This window comes from Alligator mississippiensis, chromosome 4, assembly GCF_030867095.1.
Source record: "Alligator mississippiensis isolate rAllMis1 chromosome 4, rAllMis1, whole genome shotgun sequence".
NCBI classification, from domain to species: Eukaryota; Metazoa; Chordata; order Crocodylia; family Alligatoridae; genus Alligator; species Alligator mississippiensis.
In genome coordinates this window covers 58,875,016-58,900,432 of record NC_081827.1, presented here as the reverse complement: position 1 = coordinate 58,900,432, position 25,417 = coordinate 58,875,016, and the positions used below count along the sequence as shown (strand labels likewise).

Here is a 25,417-nt window from a genome sequence, read left to right as displayed (position 1 = left end):
CAGCACTTTGCATTTCTCCTTGTTGAATTGTATTCTGTTGTTTTCTGCCCATATGTCCAACCTGCCCAGGTCTGCTTGTAGTTGTTCCCTGCCCTCCGGTGTGTCCACTTCCCCCCACAGTTTTGTGTCATCCGCAGACTTGGACAGCGTACACTTCACTCCCTCGTCCAAGTCGCTGATGAAGACATTGAAGAGTATCGGTCCAAGGACCAAGCCCTGTGGGACCCCACTGCCCATACCCTTCCAGGTCGATACCAACCCATCCACTACGACTCTCTGGGTACGACCCTCTAGCCAATTCACCACCCACCGGACTGTGTAGTCATCCAAGTCACAGCCTCTTAACTTGTTCACCAGTATGGGGTGGGATACCGTATCGAAGGCCTTCCTGAAGTTTAAGTAAACAACGTCAACCCCTACTCCTGCGTCCAGGCGTTTTGTAACCTGGTCATAAAAAGAGACTAGATTAGTCAGACATGATCTACCTGCTACGAACCCGTGCTGGTTTCCCCTCAGCATAATTTGTCCTGCCGGGCTCTCGCAACTGTGAGCCTTGATAATTTTTTCAAAGACTTTGCCTAGGATGGAGGTGAGACTGACTAGCCTATAGTTGCCTGGGTCCTCCTTCCTCCCCTTCTTGAAAATGGGGACCACATTGGCCCTTTTCCAGTCCTCCGGGACCTGGCCCGTTCTCCACAAGTGTTCAAATATTCCCGCCAGTGGCTGCGCAATGAAGTCAGCCAGTGCCTTCAGTACCCTTGGATGGAGCTCATCTGGACCTGCCAACTTAAAGGCATCCAGTTTCTCCAAGTGCCTCTGCACCATCTTAGGGTCTACACTTGGTAGTCTGGCATCCTGCTGCTCCCTCTCTACAATCCCAGTGAGAGCCTTGTCTTGCCCCTCGCTTAGGAACACTGAGGCAAAGAACTCGTTGAGGAGTTCAGCCTTGTTCCCCCTGTCCGTCACCGATTGCTTATGCCCACTTAGTAGAGGTCCTATTCCACCCTGGGCCTTCCTTTTACTCCCTATATAACAAAAAATTGTTCTTTAGATATCCTTAACTTGGGATGCCATCCTCAGCTCCATGGTAGCTTTGGCCTGTCTAACTGCCTCCCTACAAGCGCAAGCAGAGGAGGTATACTCCTCTTTAGTAATCTCTCCCCATTTCCACTTTTTATATGCCCCCCTTTTAGCCCGTAGACTGCTCTGGATTTCTCTGGTCAGCCAAGGAAGACTCTTGGCCCCTTTCCCCCTTTTCCCCCGCATCGGGATCGTCTCCCTCTGTGCCTGAAGGATCATTTCCTTAAGGCACAGCCACCCTTCCTGGGCTCCCAACTCTTCAAAACTCTTACTCTGCAGTGCGTCCTTGACTAAACGCCTCAGTTCATTGAAGTCAGCTTTATTAAAGTCTAGCACTTTCACCCTACTAGTTACCTTACCCACTCGACGTCTTATGGTGAATTCTATTATTTGGTGATCACTGTCCTCCAGGTGACCACCGATCTGTAGGTCTCCTACCATGTCATCCCCCGTTGCCAATACCAGGTCCAGTAAGGCATTCCCCCTAGTGGGACCATGTACCTCCTGCGTCAGATGGAGGTCCTGTACACAGGATAGGAACCTGCGTGAACGGTGGGACTTTGCTGTCTGTCTCCCCCAGCATAGTGAATACCTTACTGGTATTCAGTAAGAAGTATAGCTGTCTCCTAGCAAATCTTACTCCATATGTGTACCTGTACTTCTAAGGGTAATTTGGAAACAAGTATGTGGTAAGAATTCATTTCTTCAAATATTTAATGTTTAATAAACAAAATAAAAAATATAGCTTGCCAGAACTAGGATTTTGGAGTGTATCCTCAGAGTCCGCATAGTATAGATTTTTCTTTTCAGAAAATGAATTGACAAAGAATTTATACCAGCTGTGCCCTGCATTCTCATAGCCACAAGAAGGCCTGCAAGCAGCTAAATCTAATTCTTTCTTGTGTTTGGTCTGTCAACTTACATGATTATGAAAAAGGTTTGGTGGATTTTAAATTACCAGGTGTTGTACCCTATGCAGTATGTTTATTGTAGAAATTCCAAATCCTTTAAGGATATTCAGATCTATTGTTGCCATATTTGGCTTAGGATTTGAAGGAGCATGAGAGAATTAGGTGTACCCTTGACATCTGCTGCTACTGATTGATGGATTCCTTGGATATCTGACCTGGCTGGCCTCCTGACCTGATGTTCTACCTGACTCTCTTCTGACTTGGTTCCCCAGACAGATCTCCTGAATTCTGACTTCCTGACTTTTCCCAACCCCAGACCTGGCTACCCACAGCTTGGCATGAAACGTGGATGTGATTATCTTTGCTATCTATGTCTTATGTCATCAGAGAGTGAAGACACAACTCATCAGACATACAAAAAACTAGAACTCTAGGTTCCAAAATGATAACTTTTATTAGACCAACTGGAAAATGGCAAGAAAATTGTCCTTTTCTGCAACTTTCGGGATCAAAGTCCCTTCGTCAGGCTCTGGGAAAAGTGTAGATGGTACAAGATGGTAAAAAGTCCCCATAGGTAGGAAATAAACTTCATTTTTACATTTTTGTATGTCTTTTTGTCTCAGACCAACACGGCTACCAAGTATACCCCTGACATAACTCATCTGCACTCTAATGGGAGGCTGCTGGGCTTGGGACTTGATGTATTTGTCCCTGTATCATGGTATAGGATCATGATCATTGATATATTCCTTGGATTCTTATGATACTGGGGATCCATAGAAAATGGAGGCAAGATGCTGCATTGATGATTGTAATTAGCTTTAGCTTGAGGCAAACAGTTATGATGAATCTCACAGTGAAGCTGCTGATAACTTTGTCTTCCCTGCTTGGCCTAGTTTTTCAGAACAACATACAGGTCTTACAGCTGAGCCCCAGTATCCTCATATCTCACAAGCTGGATGGTGTGCATTAAGAGAAGCTGTTCACTGAATTTCTGTTTCAAAGCAGAAAAGTCTGGACTATACTAACTTATAAAACTAAGGAAAAGAGGTTTTCTATTTGGGTATTTTGGCAAGAACTGTCTACCTTGGCAAAATCATTCATTCTGGATTTTCTAGCAGCTCTCCAAGTTTCCATTTACCAACAGTGTCTGCAAGTCACCCTCCTATTTAGGGCTACTCACTCTCTATAATGGCTTTTTCTGTAATAGTCTAACTCAAGCTCTTCCCTTCCTCCTCCCCCTTTGGGAAACTTCTTGTTCTCAGGATCTCATTACGGTATTAATAGGGTCGATGGGTTTCTTACTTTTGAGCCCTTAGTATTTTCTTTCCTATACTACTTATCTATGAAAACTAACTTTTTAGTAACCATTACTCCAATTGAAGTATTCACAAATACTGGAATCTGATGTAGTGTTCCAAAATGGCAGATTTACTAAGAGGCCTCATTCCAGGTTTCCCAAATTCCTGTTTAAAATTGTTTCAGAGCTGCATTTGAACCAATGTATTCATTCCCAAGCCTTACTCAACATCAGGTAAGTTAAGCTTCAAGTATACCTTGATGTATTAAGAGTTCTATATTATTACCATGAAAGGACAAAGTCATCTGGGAATACCCCCATGCTGTTCACTGTCTTTGCTGAAAAGAACAAGAGCTAGGCAATATTCTTATGCTGCTTATCAAAATGGTTGCTAACTAAATAAGAGGTTGTTATGACCTAGCCAAGTATGATTCACTTAATCATGTTAGAGGTCATCCAAGTAGAGCTCAGACAGACACACTTTGTCTGAGAATGTCCTCATTTGTTAATCTATAGGGCTGGTGCATAGATCTTGACGTACACTCTCGCAAATCTCTATTCACAGGTAAAGTTTTCAAGATCAGATGCTAATTATAGTTGGACTGTTATGCAGTTTTTTTTTAAGTAGACATCTTGGTTCCCACCACATCTAGTGAAATAACTGCTTGCTTGTTGATCACCAAGAATGGAAACCATATAGAACAGGATAGACTGATTATTTAATCAGTGCCATTCTCTCACCATTCACCCTTTTACACACACTCATACATAAAGGCTATGCAGAGTTTGTTCACTTATGTCAAGCAGAAGGATACAAAATGAAGTTTTCAAGTTGTTTACAGGACAAGACTAACATGGTTATATTTCACTATTATTACAGTCTATGTTAACATCAGCTACATTAGTTCAGTTCATGCTACACATGTTCAGAAGTGATCCAGTTGGAGCAGCTAAGAAGCTAAGTTCCATCTAAACTTTGTTGCAATTTATATTGATATTGGGAGGCACTGTAACTTAGCTTGGGTCGCTGCTTGGCTAGCATTGGCGTGCTCAGCACTTGCCTAACTAACATTGGCACTGAATTAAGTAGAAATGATAGTGGTACCTAGAGGGGGGCATCCTCCACTCCTGCTGTTGAAGCTGGACAGTCAATAATGAAAAAATGGTATGTTCAGAAGGACAGCACATAGGAATAACCTAATGTTTAAAGTACTCTTCTGGTAATAAACCCCTGGGTTTTTGTCCATGCTTGCCAGAGCTCTTTCTGGGTTTTAACTAGCCACTGTTTTAAAAAACAAAGTAACCTAGAGAGGATGTAAAAGGAAGCATGCATCAGTTGGTTTTTGCTTATGGTACTCCCTTTGAAGGAGGCAACTTGGGTTCTGGTTCCCAGCTCCAGGGTTATTTCAGTGATGTTCAACTGAAGAAAGGTTTGCAAAGTCCAGTCTGAGACAGATACTTAAGATGGGGTGAGAGTTCAGACATTCTCTTAGGCTTGGTATTTATATCGGCCTCTTGGGCTTTCCAGAGAGTGTAGGAACCAATGAGTCTCACAGAATTGTCATCCTGGGGCAAGATGCCTAAAACTTAGGTATCCCAATACCTAAGTGCTAGTGTCTATGGAGTCACTTTAAATATGGCCCCAATCATTCATAACTGACTATAACACCAAGCTGTCTTAAATTTTGCATGTGATTTTAACAGTGTAACCTTATGACTTTTTTTCTTTCTAGGTTGCAGCAATCTATAAGGACTCAAGTATTGGCAACCTCATAAATATAATTATTGTAAAGTTAATTGTAATTCACAATGAACAGGTAGGAAAAATAATTATTTAAAAAACATTTTTCCAGTTGATTAGATGCACAGTATTTCAGTTTACATCATGATTTTTTTACATAGAATACTTTTGACAGAACTTTTCTGTTAAATGTCAATTACTGCCACTTTTTCTTTGACCATCATTTTGTTTAAAAAAAGGTGAGACATTTTTGAGGGCTAGGTGTGCCTTCATTTGAGAGTAGATTATGTACACAGAGGTCATCTGGAGAGTCCTTTACTCTCTGGAGCACTCCCTTCGTTTCTCCAATTCTTTTCTAGTTTTTTTTTTTTAAGTATATGCTTTTCATGTTTTTTAAGTATATGCTTTTCATGTTGATTTCATTTTTACTGGAAATGACTTGCTACTAGTTGCAGATGACATATAGCTATAGGTACTGCTTAAAAACATTGGTTTTGTATTGATGAATATTGATCAAAATGAGGCCTGAATTTGCAAGTTGATTTGGTAGGATTAGTCTTCTGCTTAACTCCTCGCTTGTTTTCCAATCAGATACATTGAATTGTTTTACACCTGATAAATGATGAATGCAAATGCATCATTTTTAGGCTTTGTTGTTTCCTTACTGTTTCCTGAACAGGAAGGGCCAGCTATCAGTTTTAATGCTGCTACCACTCTTCGCAACTTTTGTTTATGGCAGCAAACGCAGAATGTTCTGGATGATACTCACCCGTCTCATCATGATACTGCTGTCCTTATCACTAGGTACAGTATCTGAAATAATTGCATTTATAAACCAGATGTGACATATATTAGTATTTCTTGTTTTTTATTATTTAACTGTTGGACTGAAATATTTCAGAGTTAATTGAAATGAATGAAGAACTCAACCCTGACATGGAATAAAACGGTATGCTGTCCAGCACTACTGAAATAGTGCAGTACATTGTTGGTAGCTAACCAACTGATACAGATGCCATTTAAGTCAGTGGGAGCAGGATGAGGCCTGAAATTGATGTAGTGAAATGAACTCTTCTGATTATATAAACACAGTTCAGACAGCAAGAGGAGCTGTGCTGAAGACACATTAATGAATTAAGAGGAGAGACCTAACAAAAATCTACTTTTGCATTTTTTATGGAAGTAAAATATTTTATGGAAGTAAAATTAAGTGTAATTTATATCCTTTTTGTCCTTCACTTCTCTCTTGGTTCCCTGATCCTCAGTTATAAAATAATACGGTTCCCTAACTGTTCTTTCTCTTTCACTTGTTCTGATGTTGATACCTTGTGTTCCATCCACTAAAAACATAGTAAAAACTGCATTTGGCCTTTGTCTTGAGTTGTCCTTATTATTTCAGCAGGAAAGTTGGTCCCCTTCCTCAGCTTAAAAGACTGAAATTAAAGCTCTACAATTTTCAATGGCATTTTTATCATTACAGTGTGTTATGAGTACTACAGGGAAATAGCATAATGCTTATGGGTTTCTTCATAAAAATGTAAAAGCTTAGTATATATTCAAAGATTAAAAACAGCATCAAATGAACAACTTTCTTAAATGGATATACTATCATAGAAATCAGTGCACCTACACACTAGCTGGGGGTATGGCCCAATGTGTTTTTGTTTAGAATAAAAATTTTATTCTTTTTGGATATGACAACATTTTCAAATAAAATCTTTTGCTTCAAGGGAAGATATCTGCAGAGCTAGAGAGAAGTGTGATACTCTAGGTAAGTTACTTCTAAAATTAGTATATTACTAAAAGAAAATGTAATGAAACTGCATTACAGATGTGAAAAAATTACTTGTAGATACAAAGTTTTTACATTAAAATGTCAGTTTTTGTTTATTTGCTTGTTTGTTTTTTGTTGTAATATCTATCCTGATATAACCCTACTTTGGTATATGTTTGAGAATGTTTGTTTTTTTTATTTGGTGTGAGGAAGGTGTCTGGCTTATGTGCCTATGGCTATCTCTCTTAGGCACCTTCATTTGAACATATACTTAAAATTTGTTTATGAAGTCTACATGAAAATTTTGCTGTTGGGCTTTTTATATAAAAATTCAATTTTTCAGGTTTAGCAGAACTAGGTACAATGTGTGATCCACTGCGCAGCTGTTCTATAAGTGAAGAAAATGGATTGAGTGCTGCATTTACTATAGCACATGAACTTGGACACGTGTAAGTATATATTTCCAAAGGTAAAAATGTTTTGATTTCTTCTTTTATATAGTTAGCTTCACTGGTGTTCCTTCTGGTGTTGATGAAGTGAAGTTCATAGGCTCATTTGATGTTCCTTCAATCTAGGAGGTTGATGAAGTGAAGTTCATAGGCTCATCTGTGAAAAGTGTTTTGTAAATTCCATTTGAGGATCAGAACTGAGAGTTTGGAGAGAGAGTGGTTTTCTTGTGAGAAATGTGCCCCCACTGGTAACTGGGTATTCTTGTCTTTAATAGATTTCCAGTGTGCATTCAGTCTGGTGCGCAGTTGTTGTTTGGACTCTCTTATGTATTTTCCATCAGGGCATTTGGTGCACTGGATGAGATATACAATGTTCCTGGAAGTGCAGCTGTAAGATCCAGGAATGGTGATGGTTCTGTTGTGGGGTGTAGTGATTGTGGGGGTACTGGAGATATGTTGGCAGGTTTTGCATTTCTTCTCATGGCATAGTTGGGATCTATTAGGTGTATTTTGGGCTGTAGGAAGTTTGATTCTGGTGACAAGGTTAGCAAGATTTGGTGCTTGTTTGAATTTACAAAACACTTTTCACAGGCGAGCCTATGAACTTCACTTCATCCACCTCCTAGATACAAAATCTCATGGACTCAATATAGACATTGGATTTATGACACACTATAACCTGCCTGACATCTGACTCCCCAGGTATCTCTCCACTTTTACCTGCTTCATCTCCTCTCCCTCCCAGCTTGTGTCTCACCCCCTGATGCCTCAATTTACATTTTTACCGACTGGTTTTTTTGCATGCATACCAGCCTCTGGCTTCTTTACTATTCATTCCATCCAGGAAGAGCACACACACTGACTGCAGATGCTTCCTCAGCCTGATGAAGGGTTTTTAAACTCGAAAGTTTGCTAAGATATATTTCTCCAATTATTCAGTTGGTCTAGTAAAAGATATCAGATTGACCCAAAGAACCTTGTCTGCCTATGTCCTCAGACCAACACGGCTACAACCTACACCCCTTAACACACACAGGTGATACGAGTTTTGCTTTTAACAGTTTGAAGTGCACTTTCACCTGCACCTATCTCCCTGAAACCCCTGCACCTATCTCCCTGAAACTTGGCAGGCTTCTTACCCTCAGAAGGGGCTACCATCCTTGCTGTTTTCATCCAAATCTGCAAAGAAAATGACAGTTATAGGTATTTTAGTGATTCCCATTATAGTCTATGGCCGAATTTCTGAATTGGCACCAAATCTCTGAATCTGAATTGGCTGAATCAAATTGGAACCGGGACCTGAATCATCGAATCAAATCACCGTCCCTCTGAATCAGCTGAATCTGAATTGAATACTTACCGCTTTGCACAGGCCTAACATGTAGCACTGTGTCCATTTGTTGCAAATAACACATTAATCGTGGTATAAAAGTAACTGGTAGAGGGGGCTGTAGAGTATATTTTCTATGATTCTATGTTGTGTATGTCAATCTAAAACCTTATGAAGCTTTTGAAGCAAACTTGAGGGTGTAACCATTAAAGTGAATCTCTTATTCTCTTTAGAAATCTTTTGAGTGTTTCTTTCTTTAGTAATGTAGTGATAAAATTTATGAGTAATTGAATCTACGTGTATATAATACTTAGCTAAAAAATGCTAAATTGAATAACTCACATGCCATGTAAAAATGAATACCTGTTCTTAAGTATGGGTGAAAGACTTATTTGTCAGAAGAATGTACAATGAAACAGAACCATAAACAAATGTATGCACATTTTTTTTGTATCAAAACAAATAAGGTGGTAGAAAGTGTAAGTTTTTTGCTGTGCTTTTTGCAAAGCCAAACATGCATATAGATAAAATTGGAATCCAATTTGAATTTTCAAAGACAGAATTTGGTCATTGTATAAGGAAACCTATTTTTGTAGATGTTAGGGTGAAAAAACCAATTGGGCTCATGTGCTTTTGTGTAGGGCTCAGTATGACCCATGTATTTGGTTGCCTTTGGCTTGCGAGCCCTGATACCCAGCTCTGATACCCCAGCCTTTGGGACAAATAAGGGGCAAGGGCTGAACTTACAATTCCAAGACTATAATGAGAACTTTTAATTGCTCTATTACCAAACGTATTAGCTGTATACGGTCTTTTAAGACTTAGAACCTAAACAATTGTTATGTAGCCAAATGAACATATATTAATTTTTTGCTGAAGTTGTTTGTGCTTGCTTTTAGATTTAATGTGCCCCATGATGATAGTTTTAAATGTAAAGAAGCTGGAATTAAACATCAGTACCATGTAATGGCTCCAACATTAAATTACCACACAAGTCCATGGACCTGGTCAAAATGCAGTCAAAAATATATCACCGAGTTTCTTGAGTAAGTATCAGTTAAGTGTCATGCATTTTTCCAATTTAGTCTCTTCCTTAAACTATTTTAAAACTATTGTTTAAATATATGCACACTATTTTAAAGCCACTTTTTAGCCTCTGATTATTTGTGGTCATTTTATTTTTCATGTTCTGCATTGTCAAGGAATTGTCTTTAGGTTATCAGTTTAATGTTTTAGCCTACTTTTCTAAAAATGAATATTTTGTTTTCCCCAATAACTTATATATGGGCTTAACTTTATATGTTGTGGGAGTCTCTACACATGATCTGGGGTGGAGAGGTGGGTGCTTTAATTAGAGTGGCTCTGAGCCCACTCTTCAAAATGGCGGTGGGAGTGATTTAACTAAAGCTTGTTTGACGAGCTTTAGTTAAAGTACCCCTGACACCATTCTGAAATATAGGGACACTGAATACTCATGACACGGAGGCTGCTGGAATGCACTTATTAGCAAGCTGCAGCAGACTCGCACCAGACTTGATTAATCAAGTCTGCTCTGATGCATGCTAATTGGCATGTGTCGGAACAAAGGTACGTCATGTATATAGGTGCCCTGTGGGCACATCTACGTGAGGTGCATTACTGCACAGTAGACTAATGTTTTGCACCATAAAACATCACTGTCTACATGTGCGGAGCATTTACTATGCAGTACATTAAGCTACTGTGCAGTTAGCTAGCACCTGTAAATACAGTTACTAGATTAACTGTGCAGTAGTGCTCATGTAGATACTGACTGTGAGAAAATTCATGAGTTGGGAGCTGGGAACAGCAGCTCTGTGTGGCACAGATCTGGCTGCTCCAGGGGGCAAGCAGGGGCTGGGAACCCAAGCAAAGCCGCTGCTGGTGAGCCCCATGTCCCCTCCCCCCCACCTGGCAGGAGTCTTGCCAGCAGCTGCCCCACACCCAGGACAGCTTCTGGTGAACCCCCTGCTGGGTAGGGAAGCCTGGCTTAGTAAGGGGCTTGCTAGCAGGTATGTGTCCTAATGGGCATGGGGCTGGGAGAACTTTGCCTGCTGCAGGGGCAGCTGTCTCTCAGCCCCGTGCATATCAGGTCCCCTCTTGACGTGCATGGGGCCAGGAGACAGCTGCTGCTGGTGCAGGCAGCAGAGCTCTCCTGGCCCTGTGGACATTAGGACCAGCCCTGTGCCCCTTGTGAACCCCCAGGCTAGCACCCAGGGGAACCTGGAGCTCCCCCTGGCTGCTGCAGGGGGGCAGAGCAGGGCAGAAGCATCCCTGTACCAGACTGCTCCCATTGGGAGCAAACCTGCTTCCAACAGAGTGCATGTGTAGATGTGCTCCTGGGGAAGGCTCGCTGCGCAGTATTTTACTATGGAGTAAGTATAATGTGAATTAATAGCACATGTAGACACTCCCTGTGAATAGTTCCATGGCTTCATTTGAGCTACTCACACCACAGCCTTCATGCAGAAGTTCCTTCAAGGTCATGGCTGTAGAAACTTCAGCAATATTTATCACTGTGTATATAGACAAAATGGATATACCCCTTCATTTATGAAGAACTTCATTTAAAAAGACCAATGCTAGTTATAATGAGATTTTTTGAGTCATAATCTCTTGATCTTTTCCTTTATTTTGATAACTTTTTTATTTATGATTTTCACAAAAATGATCCTTGCTCATGATTTAATTGGAAGATTAAATTTAAGCAGACTCTGATAAGGGATTTTTTTCTTCCTTTCATGTAAATGTCATTTTAATCTGCAGACTTTCATTCAAGTATCTTGGCTATTAAGGACTATAAACAAATAGCACAAATGGACAAGTTTTCTACGTTAACTTTATTTTATATCTTAAACTGTATTTGGTTGTACTGAGTAATTATATAATGGTGCTTGTCCTAAAATTTAAATCTATCCCATACAGTTTAGTTTGGAACATTTATAACTTCTTGTTGCACATCAGATATATTGTAGAAAGGTAAAACTGAAGCTAATAATGAATACAAGCCCAAGACTGATTTCAGTATGGGGATTATGTCCCCAAATTACATAATTCATTTTCTACATTTCAGAACATAATCAAATATGGTCTTATTTCCAAAATGGTAAGTTTTTTGTAAAAATCAAGACATTTATTTACCTGCACTTTGTTGTTTTGACTATAGCACTGGTTATGGAGAATGCCTTCTTGACAAACCAAGTGGAAGAATATATGATCTTTCATCTCAGCTGCCTGGGTCAATGTATGATGTCAATAAGCAGTGTGAACTTATGTTTGGTCCTGGGTCACAAGTATGCCCCTATCTGGTAAGGCACACTACACAGAAACCCATCTCTAATATTTGTTGAACAGTTTTTGAAAACTGTAGTTGGTAATTCCTTCAATATTGAAATGAAAGCTCAGGAACTTTTTATCCTTGAGTAAATGAAGGGTACCTATAGACGCGCTTGTTCATGTTCTAATTAAAACATGTTGGATTAGAGTCGATTAGTTGAGTCTGTTCCGCATTCTAATCAGAACACTCCAGTGTTGCCTCACTGTCACGTGCATTAAACCTCTGTGCGTTTCAGCCTGGCCACAAAGGCACTTTATCTAAATGTCATCCAATGAGCTTTAGATCCTGTGACCATTTTGAAATGCTGTGGGGGGTTAATACACGTGACTATGAGCCATTTTAATTACAGTGGCTGTCCAAAAACTGCTCTAATTAAAACAGTCCCCCTCCCACCCCTGAGCATGTGTATAGGCAGCCAAAAGTGTTAAAAAATGGTGTTTCAGAGAGAAAAATCTCAGTAGAAAGGCTTGCGAGTTCCTAGGGCTATACAACTTTCATGTAGAAGTAATGAATAAATGTAAAAAGATGGTCTGGATCTGTGTATTTGTGAACAAGTTTACAATTTCTTTTCAATTGTTGCAGAAAATCTTAATTTACATTATATTCTAACAACAGTATTTTCTCTTCCTCTCTTACAAACATATTAAAACTATATTCATTTTTACATTATCCATAAAATAATCTTGCCACTAGAAAAGTTTCAGTGCAATTATTTTTAAAGTATTCTTAATTGTTACATTGGTTTAAAAAATTGTGATTTTAAAACTAAATCAGTAATTCATATATATTCTCAAATAAATGAGATAAGGATCTTTGCTTTGTAAGCTTCAGGAAGTAGTTCTCATGTCTGTTAGCATTCGGGAATTAAGAATAACCCTCATTAAAAGCATAACCTACAGGTTGACAGTTTCTTAAAAACAGAACTATGAACTGGAAAGAAAGCTACATAGAGACTGATACAGTGAAAACCTAAATGTGGATTGTTGGATGTCAGTATAAACTTAAAATATCACTAAGTCCTACTAATTAAAAGTGGCATACTGCCAAAACTGTATAAAGGGTTTTTTTTTGAGTTTCACCCGCAGAAGATTACTTTGCTTGGTGGAACTAATTAGATGAGATAATATAGGACTAGCTTGAGTTCAGGTCTTTTTTGGCAGGGGCTGAGGGGGTTGGAGTAAAGTTTTCTTCAGTGCAAGTTAGGGATTCAGAAATTGTCCCAGAGTGAATGTGAAATAATTTAGGAGAAATTATATAAAGGTATAAATACCTGTAGATAGGGCTTTTCAACAATGATTACCTCATAAACAGCTCTGTGTTGTTTAGTCAGTGAAAAAACATTTTTACTGTGTAGTAGTAATTTGAAAAAGAGACTTTCTACCATTGTTTTTTTAGATGAACACCTGGGGTTATTTTTGGAAAGTCAGTGTAGTTATTGGCTTTACTTGGGGATTAAATTCAGACCTTCTGCTATATAACCTGAACCTGAATTATATTTGTAATGGTTTTTTATTAGCTGCCAAATTAAAATATGAAGTTTACTCATTGTTGCTTATCCAGTGAATTTTCCTCAAAATCTTCTATATTACTTGTCTTGCCTTTATACAGGATTGTTTCTTTTGTTATTCAGAGTATCACTTTTGAAAAATATTGGTAGTGACAGATTTTAGAAGTTTTTTATCTGCAAGGATTTACCAGATGCGTATGTCCAGAGAGAGAAATTTTGGATTGCCCAAAATAATGTTGCAGGTATAACAAGGGCACTCCTGTTTTTTTGTTTTGTTTTGTTTTTTTGCAGAAGCAATGCAAACGCTTATGGTGTACAAGTGTTGAAGGAGTTCATAAGGGCTGTCGTACTCAGCATATGCCATTGGCTGATGGAACCAACTGTGGTCCTGGAATGGTAAGGCCTAGCTTTTCCTAGTGCTCAATACTTATCTGTGGCAAAATCACTGAAGTAGATCAGAAAGACTAATGTCTGCTATGTCTCACCTTGCAGTTGCAGAAAACTGGCTATGTAGGTTATACCTTTTTAAACTGAACTGCAAAACTGAACCAAGCGATATAATATCGTAACATGCATGTCATTGGGCTGTGCTTCCTGGACAGCACATTCCAAGGTTTAGGGGTGCAGTGTTGATTACAAGGGTGTTAAGTTTAAAAGGAAGCTGCTGTTTCTACTTCTTTCTGTAATCTATCTTAAACTGTGTCCTAGCAGTTAGCTGTCTCCTGGCATCCTTGCTCCAGAACTGAATTTTGTGGAGTGTGGGTTCTACCAAAAGAAAGCTCTAGCACCAGGATATAAATTTGGTGATATATTCCCAATTTCTCTTGGTGAAGCTATTCTACTTTACATCAAATAACTAAAGATTCATTGCCTCAGGGAAATGGCAAAAGCATCACGCTGTAGTTCAGTGGTGAGTGCATTTGGGACAGGTCTCAGTCCCTGCTCCAATTCATGTTTATGTATTTTATCCAGTATTTGTTTAATATAGAGCATGTCAACATACATTTTTGCCTCTATAAATAAAGAAGTAATAATCTCTTTTTAAAGAGTTATCAATTAGCTTTAAATAATGTAAGCTTAGATTTAGCCTAGTCAGTGCTGTTTTTCTCTTTGTGTATATTTTTAATGTATTTTTAGAACTTGGGATTCTAATAAATATATCATGCTCCTCTTTTGTGTGCAGATCTGTTTTGTAAAGGCTGATGTTGGCAACCAACTGTCAGTTATGGCCACCCTATTTCAGTTGCTTGAAAACACAAGTAGATCTAAAACTAATAGTATAAAAGACTCCAAAGTGAGTGAATAGACTGCTTTTTCTATAGTTCTTGATACCTTCTCTGCCTGTCAGTCTATCTGTTATTTTTTATGTCAAGCTCTGTGGAACAGAGGCTTTTTTCATTTTAGTGTTTGTTGTCTACAGTGCCAAGCCTGTAGAGTTACATTGCTGCTGCAGCTACTGCTTCTGTTGCTGCTGCTGCAGCTGCTGCTACTACTACTACACAAATTTAGTAGTTACAGATAGCATTTCCTATAATAGTAGCAGATAAACTGAAGTATGATGTGTTTCAGCTTCTCAATAGACATTAAAGGAAAACATTTATCTTGGGCTGTGATCATCTCCTTTTCAGCTTTAATTGCTTCCTAAAATTTAAAACCTGCTTCACTTTCACCCTGACTGTCTGGATAACTTGTAGTCTCTGCCAGTTCCATCAAAGTGCACTTTGTTCACCCAACAGTCTTATACGAAAGTGAATGATTTTAGCTTGTCAGGCTTTCTGCCAGAATCTCTGAAAATCTTCTCTATCTTTCTCAAACTTCTATTTTCTGAAGCTCAGGTCTGGCAGCGGCTCAGATACAGCTTCTCTTCTGTCTCTGTTCTTTTCAGTACATTGGTATTCACATTGTGTTCCTTCACTTCAGGTGGCTTTTTTTTGTTTGTCTTGCGGGCTTCACAAAGATCACTAGGAGGTGGAGACGTCTGCCAGCTCTTCCAATAGCATGCAGACCGACAGCAAAGCAGAAGAGGATATGGATTTTACAATCCTTGGCTTATTTAATACTTCAGGGAGACTTTACTACAAAAAGACAGTAAATAAACCTAAACTTACATGTTAATATTTATTAGTTTGCAGTAACATTTGCCATGGTGAATGACTCAAATTTACAGCCCTTTGGAATAAATACCACATTACTTGAAAACTTTTTTGGTGTTCAAAAGAAATTTTTAAATCCAAAAATACATGAATTCTTGGGCTGTCCTGTACGGTACATATTAAAAAGAATTGCAAAATATATAGAGGTGTCCACAGTCCCACCCTTCTCTGGAGCTTGGGGTCCTGAGTGCAGGGCATCAGGGAGGCATCCCATCCACTTGGGATTCAGAGGCTTGAATTCTGTCCTGAGGGATAGGTGCCTGCAACTGTTCTTTGAGAAAACCTGAGTGGAGGTCACTTTTTTCCTTAAAGACCCAGCTGCTGGAGATTAGTGGTAGTGTCAGTGCCTGCTACTTATATAACAGGCTTGATGTCAAGGCCAACTTGCACAGTTTATTGGAGAGAAAATCTGACATAGGTTTCATTCAGACCATCTCTTGAAGATTGTGTCAGAATTTCACATTAGTCAGACCATAGCTGTTTGAATAGATGTTCCTAATAATGACTAGGAAAGAACTCTGTATGTGGCTAGAGGATTTTCTTTTTAAGTACATGGATCAAATCTTGCATATATTTGTCAAGGTTATTTGTGGCCATGTTATGCCATGTTAAATATTTTGGTAAAGGACTTTCCATTAAAGCAGAAACTGCCTTCTCAAAGGTAGTACTTTAGTCAATGTTCAGTTAAAACTTTAGCATTTCTTCCAGTGGAATCACTACTTGAGAGAACTTCCATATATGGAATATAAATAAGTAAGAGAAGAAAATTCTCTTGATTTTGCTGATGTTCTCAACTTGCCCTTTTTCCTGAAAGTCTATAGACGGTGGGCTTTTGGTTAGCAAAGGAATCAAAGAATGGTTAGCTAAGCTCTGTAGAGCCTGTTGATGTGCACACAGAACCCTATTAATGTAAACACAATACTTCTTATCTATGAGATACCTCTTATAGAATACGTGTAGCATGTCACACTGTCACAGCCTACTTTTGTAGGTGGTATAGTTGCCTGTAGTTATCCAGGGTCCTAAATAGCTTGCAAAGTCTGCACTAACACCTGCCCTCCTGAGATAGTGGCATTAGTTTAAAATCTCACCTGTGGTGAAGTGGTGCAAGTATAGATGACTAGGCCAGAAACAAATAGGTAGAAGATAGTGGGGAGATTTCCTCAGCAGAACCATTTTACTTAGAGAAATAGAACTGAGCTGTCAGTACATGAGGGTTTTAGAGGAGATTGATTTAGAGGAAACAGTAACAAATCATGAGAACCTGATGTCATTCACCCTAGAGTCCTGAAGGACTTCAAATCTGAAATTGCTGCTTACTGCATACTGCAGTATGCAACCTATCACTAAAAAGAGGCCTTGAGACTAGAGGATCAGAGGGTTGCCAATATAAACCCAGCCTTTAAAAAGAGCTCCAGAGGGGAGCCAGAGGACTATAAGCCAGTGAGACTAACTTCTCTGCCTAGGAAGTTGGTAGGAACAATAATTAAAAATTGCATTGGTCACCGCATGAATGAACAGAACTTGCTTGGGAGAAATCAGCATGGCTTTTCTAAAGGGAGGTCATGCTGTATGAACCTACAGGTTTCCTTTGCCAACAATGGAGGTTATGTTCCTGAAAGTTTCCATGGTTGGCAAAACCGTGGTTGGCAAAACCAGCAGGGCATGCCCCTAGACCCATGCTGTATGAACCTACAGGTTTCCTTTGCCAACAATGGAGGTTATGTTCCTGAAAGTTTTCGTGGTTGGCAAAACCGTGGTTGGCAAAACCAACCAGGAGGACGGGCAGCAGCAAGCGTTGGGGGGGGGGGGTGAGAGGCATGGCCAGGGGGACTGTGGGGGTTCTTTTCTGATTGTACCCCTGTCCTTCTCTGAAGCGTGGATACTCAAAACCATGGTTGGCAAAACCTGTATTAGAATTCTTTGAAAGTGTCAAGAAGAACGTGGATTAGGGCGATCAAGCTGACATAGGATATATGGATTTCCAAAAGCCATTGACAAAATGCCACATCAAAAGTCTTAATGAAATATGGTTATCACAGGATTAGAGAGAAGATCTATTTGTAGATCAGAAATTGGCTTAAGGATGGTAAACAAAGAGCAAGTATAAATGGCCAGTTTTCAGAATTGAAAGACATAAACAGTACTGTCCCTGGACAGTACGGACTGGAGGATCTTACAGGTCCCTTCCAGTCCTTCTATTCTATGATTTTATCTACTTTTTACTGTAGACCAATTTATTGTCCAGTAAAGCATCACCATCTACATGTGCATGACAATTAGGCTAGTGTAGACTAATTTACTGAGCCATAGGATAATTCCACCAAACACAAGTACTATCCAATGGCGGAGTAAATTACTGCGCTTATACAAATGTATAGATGGTGATGCCTGGATTTGTTTGCTTCAGCACAAATTGTGTCAGAGTTTATTCAGTTGCATTAAGGGCATAAGTAGATGTGTCCAAGGGGTGCATCTATATATGCAATTAATGCAACATCATAAACTCCAGAGCACTTTGAGCTGGTGTACACTGCTCCCAGGTACAGCATTTACATGTGTTCCCGGGACTGCAGCACTTTGCGCTGGGGCAGAGCAGGCCCGGGCTGGCAGCAGGCTCAGGGGATCAGTCCTGGGCTCTGGGTGGCAGTATTGAATGGCAGAGGGACTGGCTGGGGCATGACAGTGCCATGTGTGTGGAGCCATGTAGCTATGCAGCAGGGAGGGGTCTGGCCCTCTGCTGCCTGGGATGACCAGGTGCAATTTCCACTTTGGGTTACTGTCTAAATGTGTGTTTTTGCACAGTAAAGTACTCCACCATAAGATAGTATTGTCCCTGACAGTGTCGACTGTGGTGCTTTACTGCAGAGTTAATTAATTAACTCTGCAGTAAAGTGCATGTATGGATGCACCCACAGTGAAACAAAATTAAAAATAAAAGCATACATGGAACATCTGGAATGTGTCTGGTGCACCATTTTTCCACTGTGACTTCATTGTTTTGCTTCTGTAGGAATGCAGCAGAACAATAACTGGTACAAATTCATTGAATAAGCTATTAAAATCCCAGATGTGAACATGTGCTTAGCATTTTTATGAAGGGACATAATCCCTGATGTAGTATAAGATTTTTGTGTAGAATTTCATCTTTTCCAGACATATAAAGTTATTATAACTTTAGTTTAGTCTTAGACTGCACTCCTAGATATCCATAACAGTTGGGCAGTAGCCTCATGCTTGAAAGAAATACTTACATTTATTAAATGGAATCTATAATATTTGCTCTTGTGTTTGAAATATTTGATTTCTTCAGATGCTAATGGAAAACTCTGAATGTACATGTTCTTAATATTTTTTTATAATCCTATGTAAATTTCTCACAGTATCATGATATCTCTGTAGCTAGTGGCTGGTCCACTCTTTAGCTGTTGGAATAGATCCAAAAGTGATTCAAGTGTTCATTTTGTACCTCAAAATAGGCATCCCAGACAGATGATACTAGGTTCAATCACAAATCTGTGGAAACACGGCTTATGTACCTTTTGTATAGTGCTTACACAAAATGTTTCACAAAGGTGGTATCACTATCCACATTTTTCAGCTAGGAAAACAGACAGAGAGGGGAAGGTCACTGAACAGGTGAGTACCACGTTTATGAGTTAAGGACAAGTGCTCTGTTGATTAGGGAACATTACCTAAATAAATATATTGTGATGTCCTGCTGTGCTGGGAAATTGACAGTTTCTATGGGATTTCTTTGGATGGAGATGACACCTGTTTTAGAAGAGCATACCGATCAGTGTTAGAGTTACCAATTTCTATTGTCTGTATTTCTAGTAGTCATGAGAATTTCATTCTTTTTGTTCAGGGAATGGAATGACAGGAGCAGACCAGCCAGTGGTATTCTAGTATCCTCTGTGATCATTTCATTTATCACAGATTTCATAACAATAGCAAAGTGACCTCTCAAAATCGTGCAGAGGGAAAGGCTATCTAACAGTAATTTCTTTCCAATAGCTTTGAGCAAAAGATATTTGTATTGACGTACTAGTCCAATACATCATATTGTCCCCTAGGCTAAGTACAGACAGTGAAAAAATCTGAGGCTGAATTGATTCAATCCTCTCAGGTTAGTCTCAGCTGTGTAGATTGAACCAATAAGCAGGTGAACAGAAATTCACTTTTGATTCCAGAAATGCAGCCACATGCCTGCAGTGGCTCAGGCCAGAAGCCAAGGGGTGCTAGAGTATGCCTCCCTGCTCAGCTGGAGCAGACAGCTTGGGGCAAGACTAGCTTGCCCACTATGCGGGGTGAGGGGGTTTGTAGAGGAGGTTCAAAGCATCTTGGGATGCTGGGAAACTGAGTTAACTTGAATCTGGAAGAGATCTGAGATAGAAATTCAATGAACCTATTTATCCTAAATCAGTTATGTCTGATGCTACATCCATCCAGGTTTATCTTAAACCAGTTTTGGCCATCTTGAAAGTGGCTTACGTGCACTGAACTTCTGCTGCGTTACATATTTGAACCGGTTTCCAATCACTTATACCAGTTTATACTTAATTTCTGTTCCTGGCCCTGGGGAGACCCAAAACCCCGTTTTGCCTGTCATTTTATAAGATTAATGAAATAGTTTATTTAGTTCTTTTAGGGTTTTTTTTCCAGTGAGGGTAAGCTAAGTTTTGGCATTAGCCTGAAGGAGCTGATGGTCTAATTGTGTAATTCTCCCAATTTCCTAATATGATGATAAATCCCATTTTGGACTCATTCAGAACCTACTTTGTATAGTGCCATATTCACCCATAAGGGAAATCATGAGAACTGGTATTCGGAGGTTATCATTAATGTTGGCATCAATGTAACCCAGGATAATAAATTCAAGTAGCTCCAACACGAGATCAGATAACAGAGAAATCAGGATTCAACATAAAGAATGAGATTAGAGTAAAAGTTCCTATTTCTAGAGCAAGATGAATCATAGACCTGTTTGTGGCATATGACCTTTAAGTGTTGACGTAGGCATGCAATACACAAGCTAACAAAAAGGATAATTTTCAAGACCTATATTACGGAGCATATGTGGCCAATAATATACCCATAATATAAACCCGAGTTTGCTGTAACATATTTACATCTGTTGAGAAAGGAATTCAGACACAGCTCTATGCTTAGTATTTCCTGTTGGCTAGTTCCTACTTAGTGTTTTTGTGGAGGTTTTTCAGGAATACCCTAAGTCCGCAGGCCTTAGACATTTGGATTAGGGCTGGATGTTAGGCTTCTCCATCCACTTGGAACCCAGTCTTGAAATCCTTTTCTGAGGTAGGTGACCAACTGAGCAGCTCTTATCCTTTCTAAAACACAGCTGCTGGTTTTTGTGTGCTGGTCTAGTGATCAGATCTGTCATACAGGAAATAGGAGACCTGAGTTGTATACTTTCACCTCTAGTTTCCCAAGAGAGCACCTTAGGCATCAGTCTGTAAAATAATATAGATGGAGCCCTCTTTAACTTATCCTGTTGAAGAAGCTGGGCCACTCTGGAGCCAAGAATGCAAGAAGAATGAGTAGGGTAACCACATTTATCTGATTTCAAAATGGGACACTCCACTTTCTGGCACACTCAGCTGTCTCTGAGTTCTGCTCTCAGCTGAGCACACTGGAGAATGGGGTGACTACAGAGCACCAGGACAGTTCCATTTTAAACATTAGTCCCAGGCATCCCACTTAAAATGGGACAAACAAGTTCATTTGAACAAACTAGGCTTTGAGGCTGTTTTACCAGGGGTTTTCTGGATTGCTTTTTGGATTTAAATTCTACCTAAATCTTGTTTCATGTAGCTAAAGTGTCACTCTGTATTTTGTCCACTATCTCTTACTGTTTTGGAAAGTACCTACTTGTCTGGAAAGCAGTATGCACAATTATGATTTTGTGTAAGCGATCCTAGCTTCATTGCAGATATGAGGTGATGGTGCCTAATAGCTGCAGTGGCCTTAACAGAGCATATGGTTATAGTGCTATCTCTGCTATCTCTTGATTTAAATCCAAGGAAGTAAAATGAGTAGCACCTTATACCAGTTTTGTTTATGGTGTTTTTGTCAGTCTCTTTCATTTATTTACAAGTGCTCGAGCACATGAAAAATCAAATCTGGAGTGACATGAAGACTGAATGACATCATAATGTAGAATCTTCCCCTGAGCATTAATTAATATTTCTTTTAGCTTTTGTTTGCATTCCTACCTAGTTTTTAAGAACTGGAAACTCTAAATGGCTTTGTAATGGGGTACATTCTTTGGCAAAGTATAGACATTTGGGGGCATTAGAGGAAGGTTAAATAGGTTCAAAATGGCTGCCTGATATGAGGTAAGTCAGGATGGGAGCAGCTAGCAGGGAGGTTGGGGTTCGTACAGGCTGGAGGGGATTGGGGATGTACTGGGAGATGAGGGGGAGGTGCAACCCATCAGAGCTAGGGGGGCAGGGGTGACCTGTGGGTGAGGGGTAATAGGCACAACCCATGAGGGGTGGGAGGGGCAGCATGACCCATGTGTGGGATGGGTGGGCCTGGCATGACCTGTGGGTGGGGTGCAGGGTGGTGTGACCTGCAAGGGACGGGGTGGGTGGGGCCAGTGCGACCCATGAGGGGTGGGGTGGAGTCCCTCCCAGCAAACCTGCACCCTGTCCCTCCCACCCCTCCCCCCACTGGGAATTACTTGATCAACTCCGGCAGTGGAGAATGCTGATGAAAGTGGCTGCACCTGGAGCAGCTTGTGGGATGGGGGTTGAGAGGGGTGGGTGGTCAGGGGGCGGCAAGTAAGATGTTGGGGGGGGGGGCAAAAATAGCCCAGTAAAGGTGGGGGGAGGTGAAAAGAGCAGACCTGGGGCTGGGTTTTCCCAGCCCTGGGGCTGCTCAGGGAAAGTGTATGGAAGTTCCATGCACTGGTTTGACCTACATTGAATTAGTTCAATACTGCATAGACCCAATTTTATCTTAAACTGGGTTCTGCAATTTTTAGATGTGTCTGTATGCTGGAACTTCAGTACAGTTACAGATTTAGATTGATTGCTGGTTACTGAGACCAGGTCTGTAAGTGCAAGGTCAGCATCTGTATGACCCAAGTTTAAATTGGGTGGCCATTTTGAACCCAATTTAACCTCCCCCAATGTCTGTACCTAGTCTTTAGGTTTGCATCCCCACCTAAATTTCTGAAAAAAAAAATGTAAGAGAGAACTCAGACTAAAATCTGCTGCAAATCTTATTTACAAATGTGTATATAAAAAATATGAACAAGAACTTAAGATCAAGATTTCAAGAGTTTGGCTTCTATTCAGGCACCTGAATTACATGGCAGGATTTTCAAAATTGCCCATTAGTTTCTATTGTGCTGAATGAACATTAGCGGTGCTGAGCCCTTTGATAGTTTGGCCACTTCATTTAGATCTTAAAAAAACTTTGGGAAGAATTTGGGGTGCTGGGCCTAGCTTTCTTTTTTCTGTCTGTTTTATAGGTTTTCTTTTTTTTCTGTGACATAGGACCCTGCAGTACTAAATTTTGTGTTTGATTTCCACTAACCATGTTTCAAGTTACCTTTTATTTCATTTTTTATGTTACCTCCATTTTGATTTGCAGATTCTAAGCGCACAGAGTTAATTCTTGAATTCTGTTACATTTGTCAACTCAACAGCACTGTCGCCATGGGATCTGTGTAAACAAAGAAATGGAAATACGTCCTGTAGATGGAGAATGGGGACCATGGGGACCTTATAGTTCATGTTCAAGAACCTGTGGAGGTGGAATCAAAAGCACAACTAGATTGTGTAATCAACCAGAGTATGTTCTTATTGTTGCTTTTTATTTATTAATGTGTAGCGATTATTATTGTATTTCACAAAGTTAGCTCAAGTCACCAGAAATATAAATAGCTGTTTTAGTCACCTATAAAATCAGAGTTCATTCTGCCATCTCTGAAATCTTTCAGAAAATACATGAGTTAATTTCACAGTTCTTGTCAGATAGATTCATTTATATTTACAAATATTTTTAAATTGCTTATAGAGAAGGCCTTTTCTTTTAACTTTCCACAATTCAGAATAAATTATTTTATTCAAGTAGCAGCTACAAAATGATGATCATTTTATTTATTATCCTTTTAACAAAATATTTGATTTTTTTTCTATCTATAGTTTTTCACATGATTACCAGCAAGAATATTTTGGAGAATAGTGGTAGATATCCAAGCCACCATCTATTAAAATGCAGTCATTAATAAAATTTTATTCACAGAATAATGCCATGTGGTATCAACCTGGAAGATCTCCTTTGAGAGAAACTGTCTTGCAGGAGTGAATGCTTGTACAATCCTCTCCTGGTCTGATCTGGGAGGGTAGAGGAGTAGGAGAATCTGCTCCCTGCCTCTTCCCCAAGCCAGGAAGTCCCCCAGTTGGGTAAGAAGCCTGGGGTTTTGCCCTGCTGTTCTATCCGCTCTGCTTTTGAGGGTTGCAAGCACCAGCTTTGATTATGCTGTTTCGTGGGGAGGGGAAGACTTCCACATGCCATATTCAGACTGTAGGTGCATAGCCCTCAAAGTGCTGTGTGGGGGAATGCTGCCCTTCTCATACTACATTCTAGGCTGTCACCCACAGCTCCACTGGTTTTGCTTGCTGTGGAGGATCAGCTATTCGCTGTTGGCCCTCCAGACTGGGGCCCCTGCTCTGGGAATTGGGTGGGGGGCTTTGTCCCTCTATTCCAGTCCCCCAGGAACAGGAGGAGCAGAGCAAGGGAGAGGGGCCAGTTATTCCCTCTTCCAAAACAATTTCTAGTGATGAAAATTTCTCAAAAATGTTCATGGCTAGAAATAAATGCCTGTTCAAGGCCACCACTGAGATCAGTAGGAATTTTGGAATGGACTTTTATGGGGCTTACATTTATTCAGCTGAACACATCAGATAAGTGGACAAGAATCAAACCAATTTCACAATTATAGTTGGTTCTCTGACAGATAAGAGGCATTTGCCCAAATTTTAATCTCAGATGCATTGTATCCGTATATTTTGGATGGCTGTCAGAATTATTGTATTTAACTTAGATGTACTTGGCTTAGTATTGTAGCAGGCCTGGTGCTGGGTCAGCCAAGTCACCCCCCACAGAGAGCATCTGGACCCCACCTTGCTCATCTCCTCTGTCCTTTCAGGGTCATGCCCTGTTGTTTCCCCTGCCATACCTTGATGTTATGATTTGGACAGGGAGGCTGCCCCTAGAGAGTGGAGGTGGTTTTGCTTTTGGCCTTGGCCCACTTTACTTTGGCTGGTTTTGTCCTTCGTGAGCTCTGGGCCCCTTGGCCCCCGGTCTCACTGTTTGTGGGCTCTGGATTTTCTCCCCCACTCCTTGCTGTCTAGCATCACAGTCGTTCTGAGAGCAGTAGCACTCCCCCCAAACCAACCCACAAGGATCTAGGGCCAGGGGTGCCCTTAGCACCCTTCTTGGTGGCCTCCTTTGCCCCTATATCCACAACATGCTCCTTTGGTATTTAAACATAAAGGCAAAAATATGAGCCTCTGCTCTCAAACAATGGGTCCTGTAACCCTGGGTCAAAATCAGACGGTGGCAACAAGCTACAGCACCAGGCCCAAAATACGTATCTTCTGCCTGGCGGTGGTACAGGGTTCCAGCTTCCCTGAACTCTGGAGTCCTTCCTTTCTGGCCAGTTCAGGCCCCTCTGTTTCCCCAGAGATCTGCTTCTTTTAGCCTGCAGAGCCAGACTCTCTGCCCTTGCCACAGGCCTTGGGTTTGTGTGTCTTTCTTTGGGTCATGTGACCTAGTACTT

The 25,417-nt window shown here is 40.3% G+C and overlaps 1 protein-coding gene across 1 annotated transcript in view; it reads left to right on the top strand.

Annotated features, from left to right (window-relative positions):
• The window catches only part of ADAMTS20 (ADAM metallopeptidase with thrombospondin type 1 motif 20), a 165,741-nt gene that overhangs the window by 30,264 nt on the left and 110,060 nt on the right, over positions 1 to 25,417 (top strand). The window contains exons 5-12 of the mRNA XM_006272240.3: positions 5,025 to 5,108; positions 5,712 to 5,836; positions 6,763 to 6,803; positions 7,150 to 7,255; positions 9,485 to 9,631; positions 11,770 to 11,911; positions 13,739 to 13,843; positions 23,279 to 23,424. Of these exons, the coding sequence (XP_006272302.1) occupies positions 5,025 to 5,108; positions 5,712 to 5,836; positions 6,763 to 6,803; positions 7,150 to 7,255; positions 9,485 to 9,631; positions 11,770 to 11,911; positions 13,739 to 13,843; positions 23,279 to 23,424 (896 nt within the window). The remainder of the gene's footprint in view (positions 1 to 5,024; positions 5,109 to 5,711; positions 5,837 to 6,762; positions 6,804 to 7,149; positions 7,256 to 9,484; positions 9,632 to 11,769; positions 11,912 to 13,738; positions 13,844 to 23,278; positions 23,425 to 25,417) is intronic.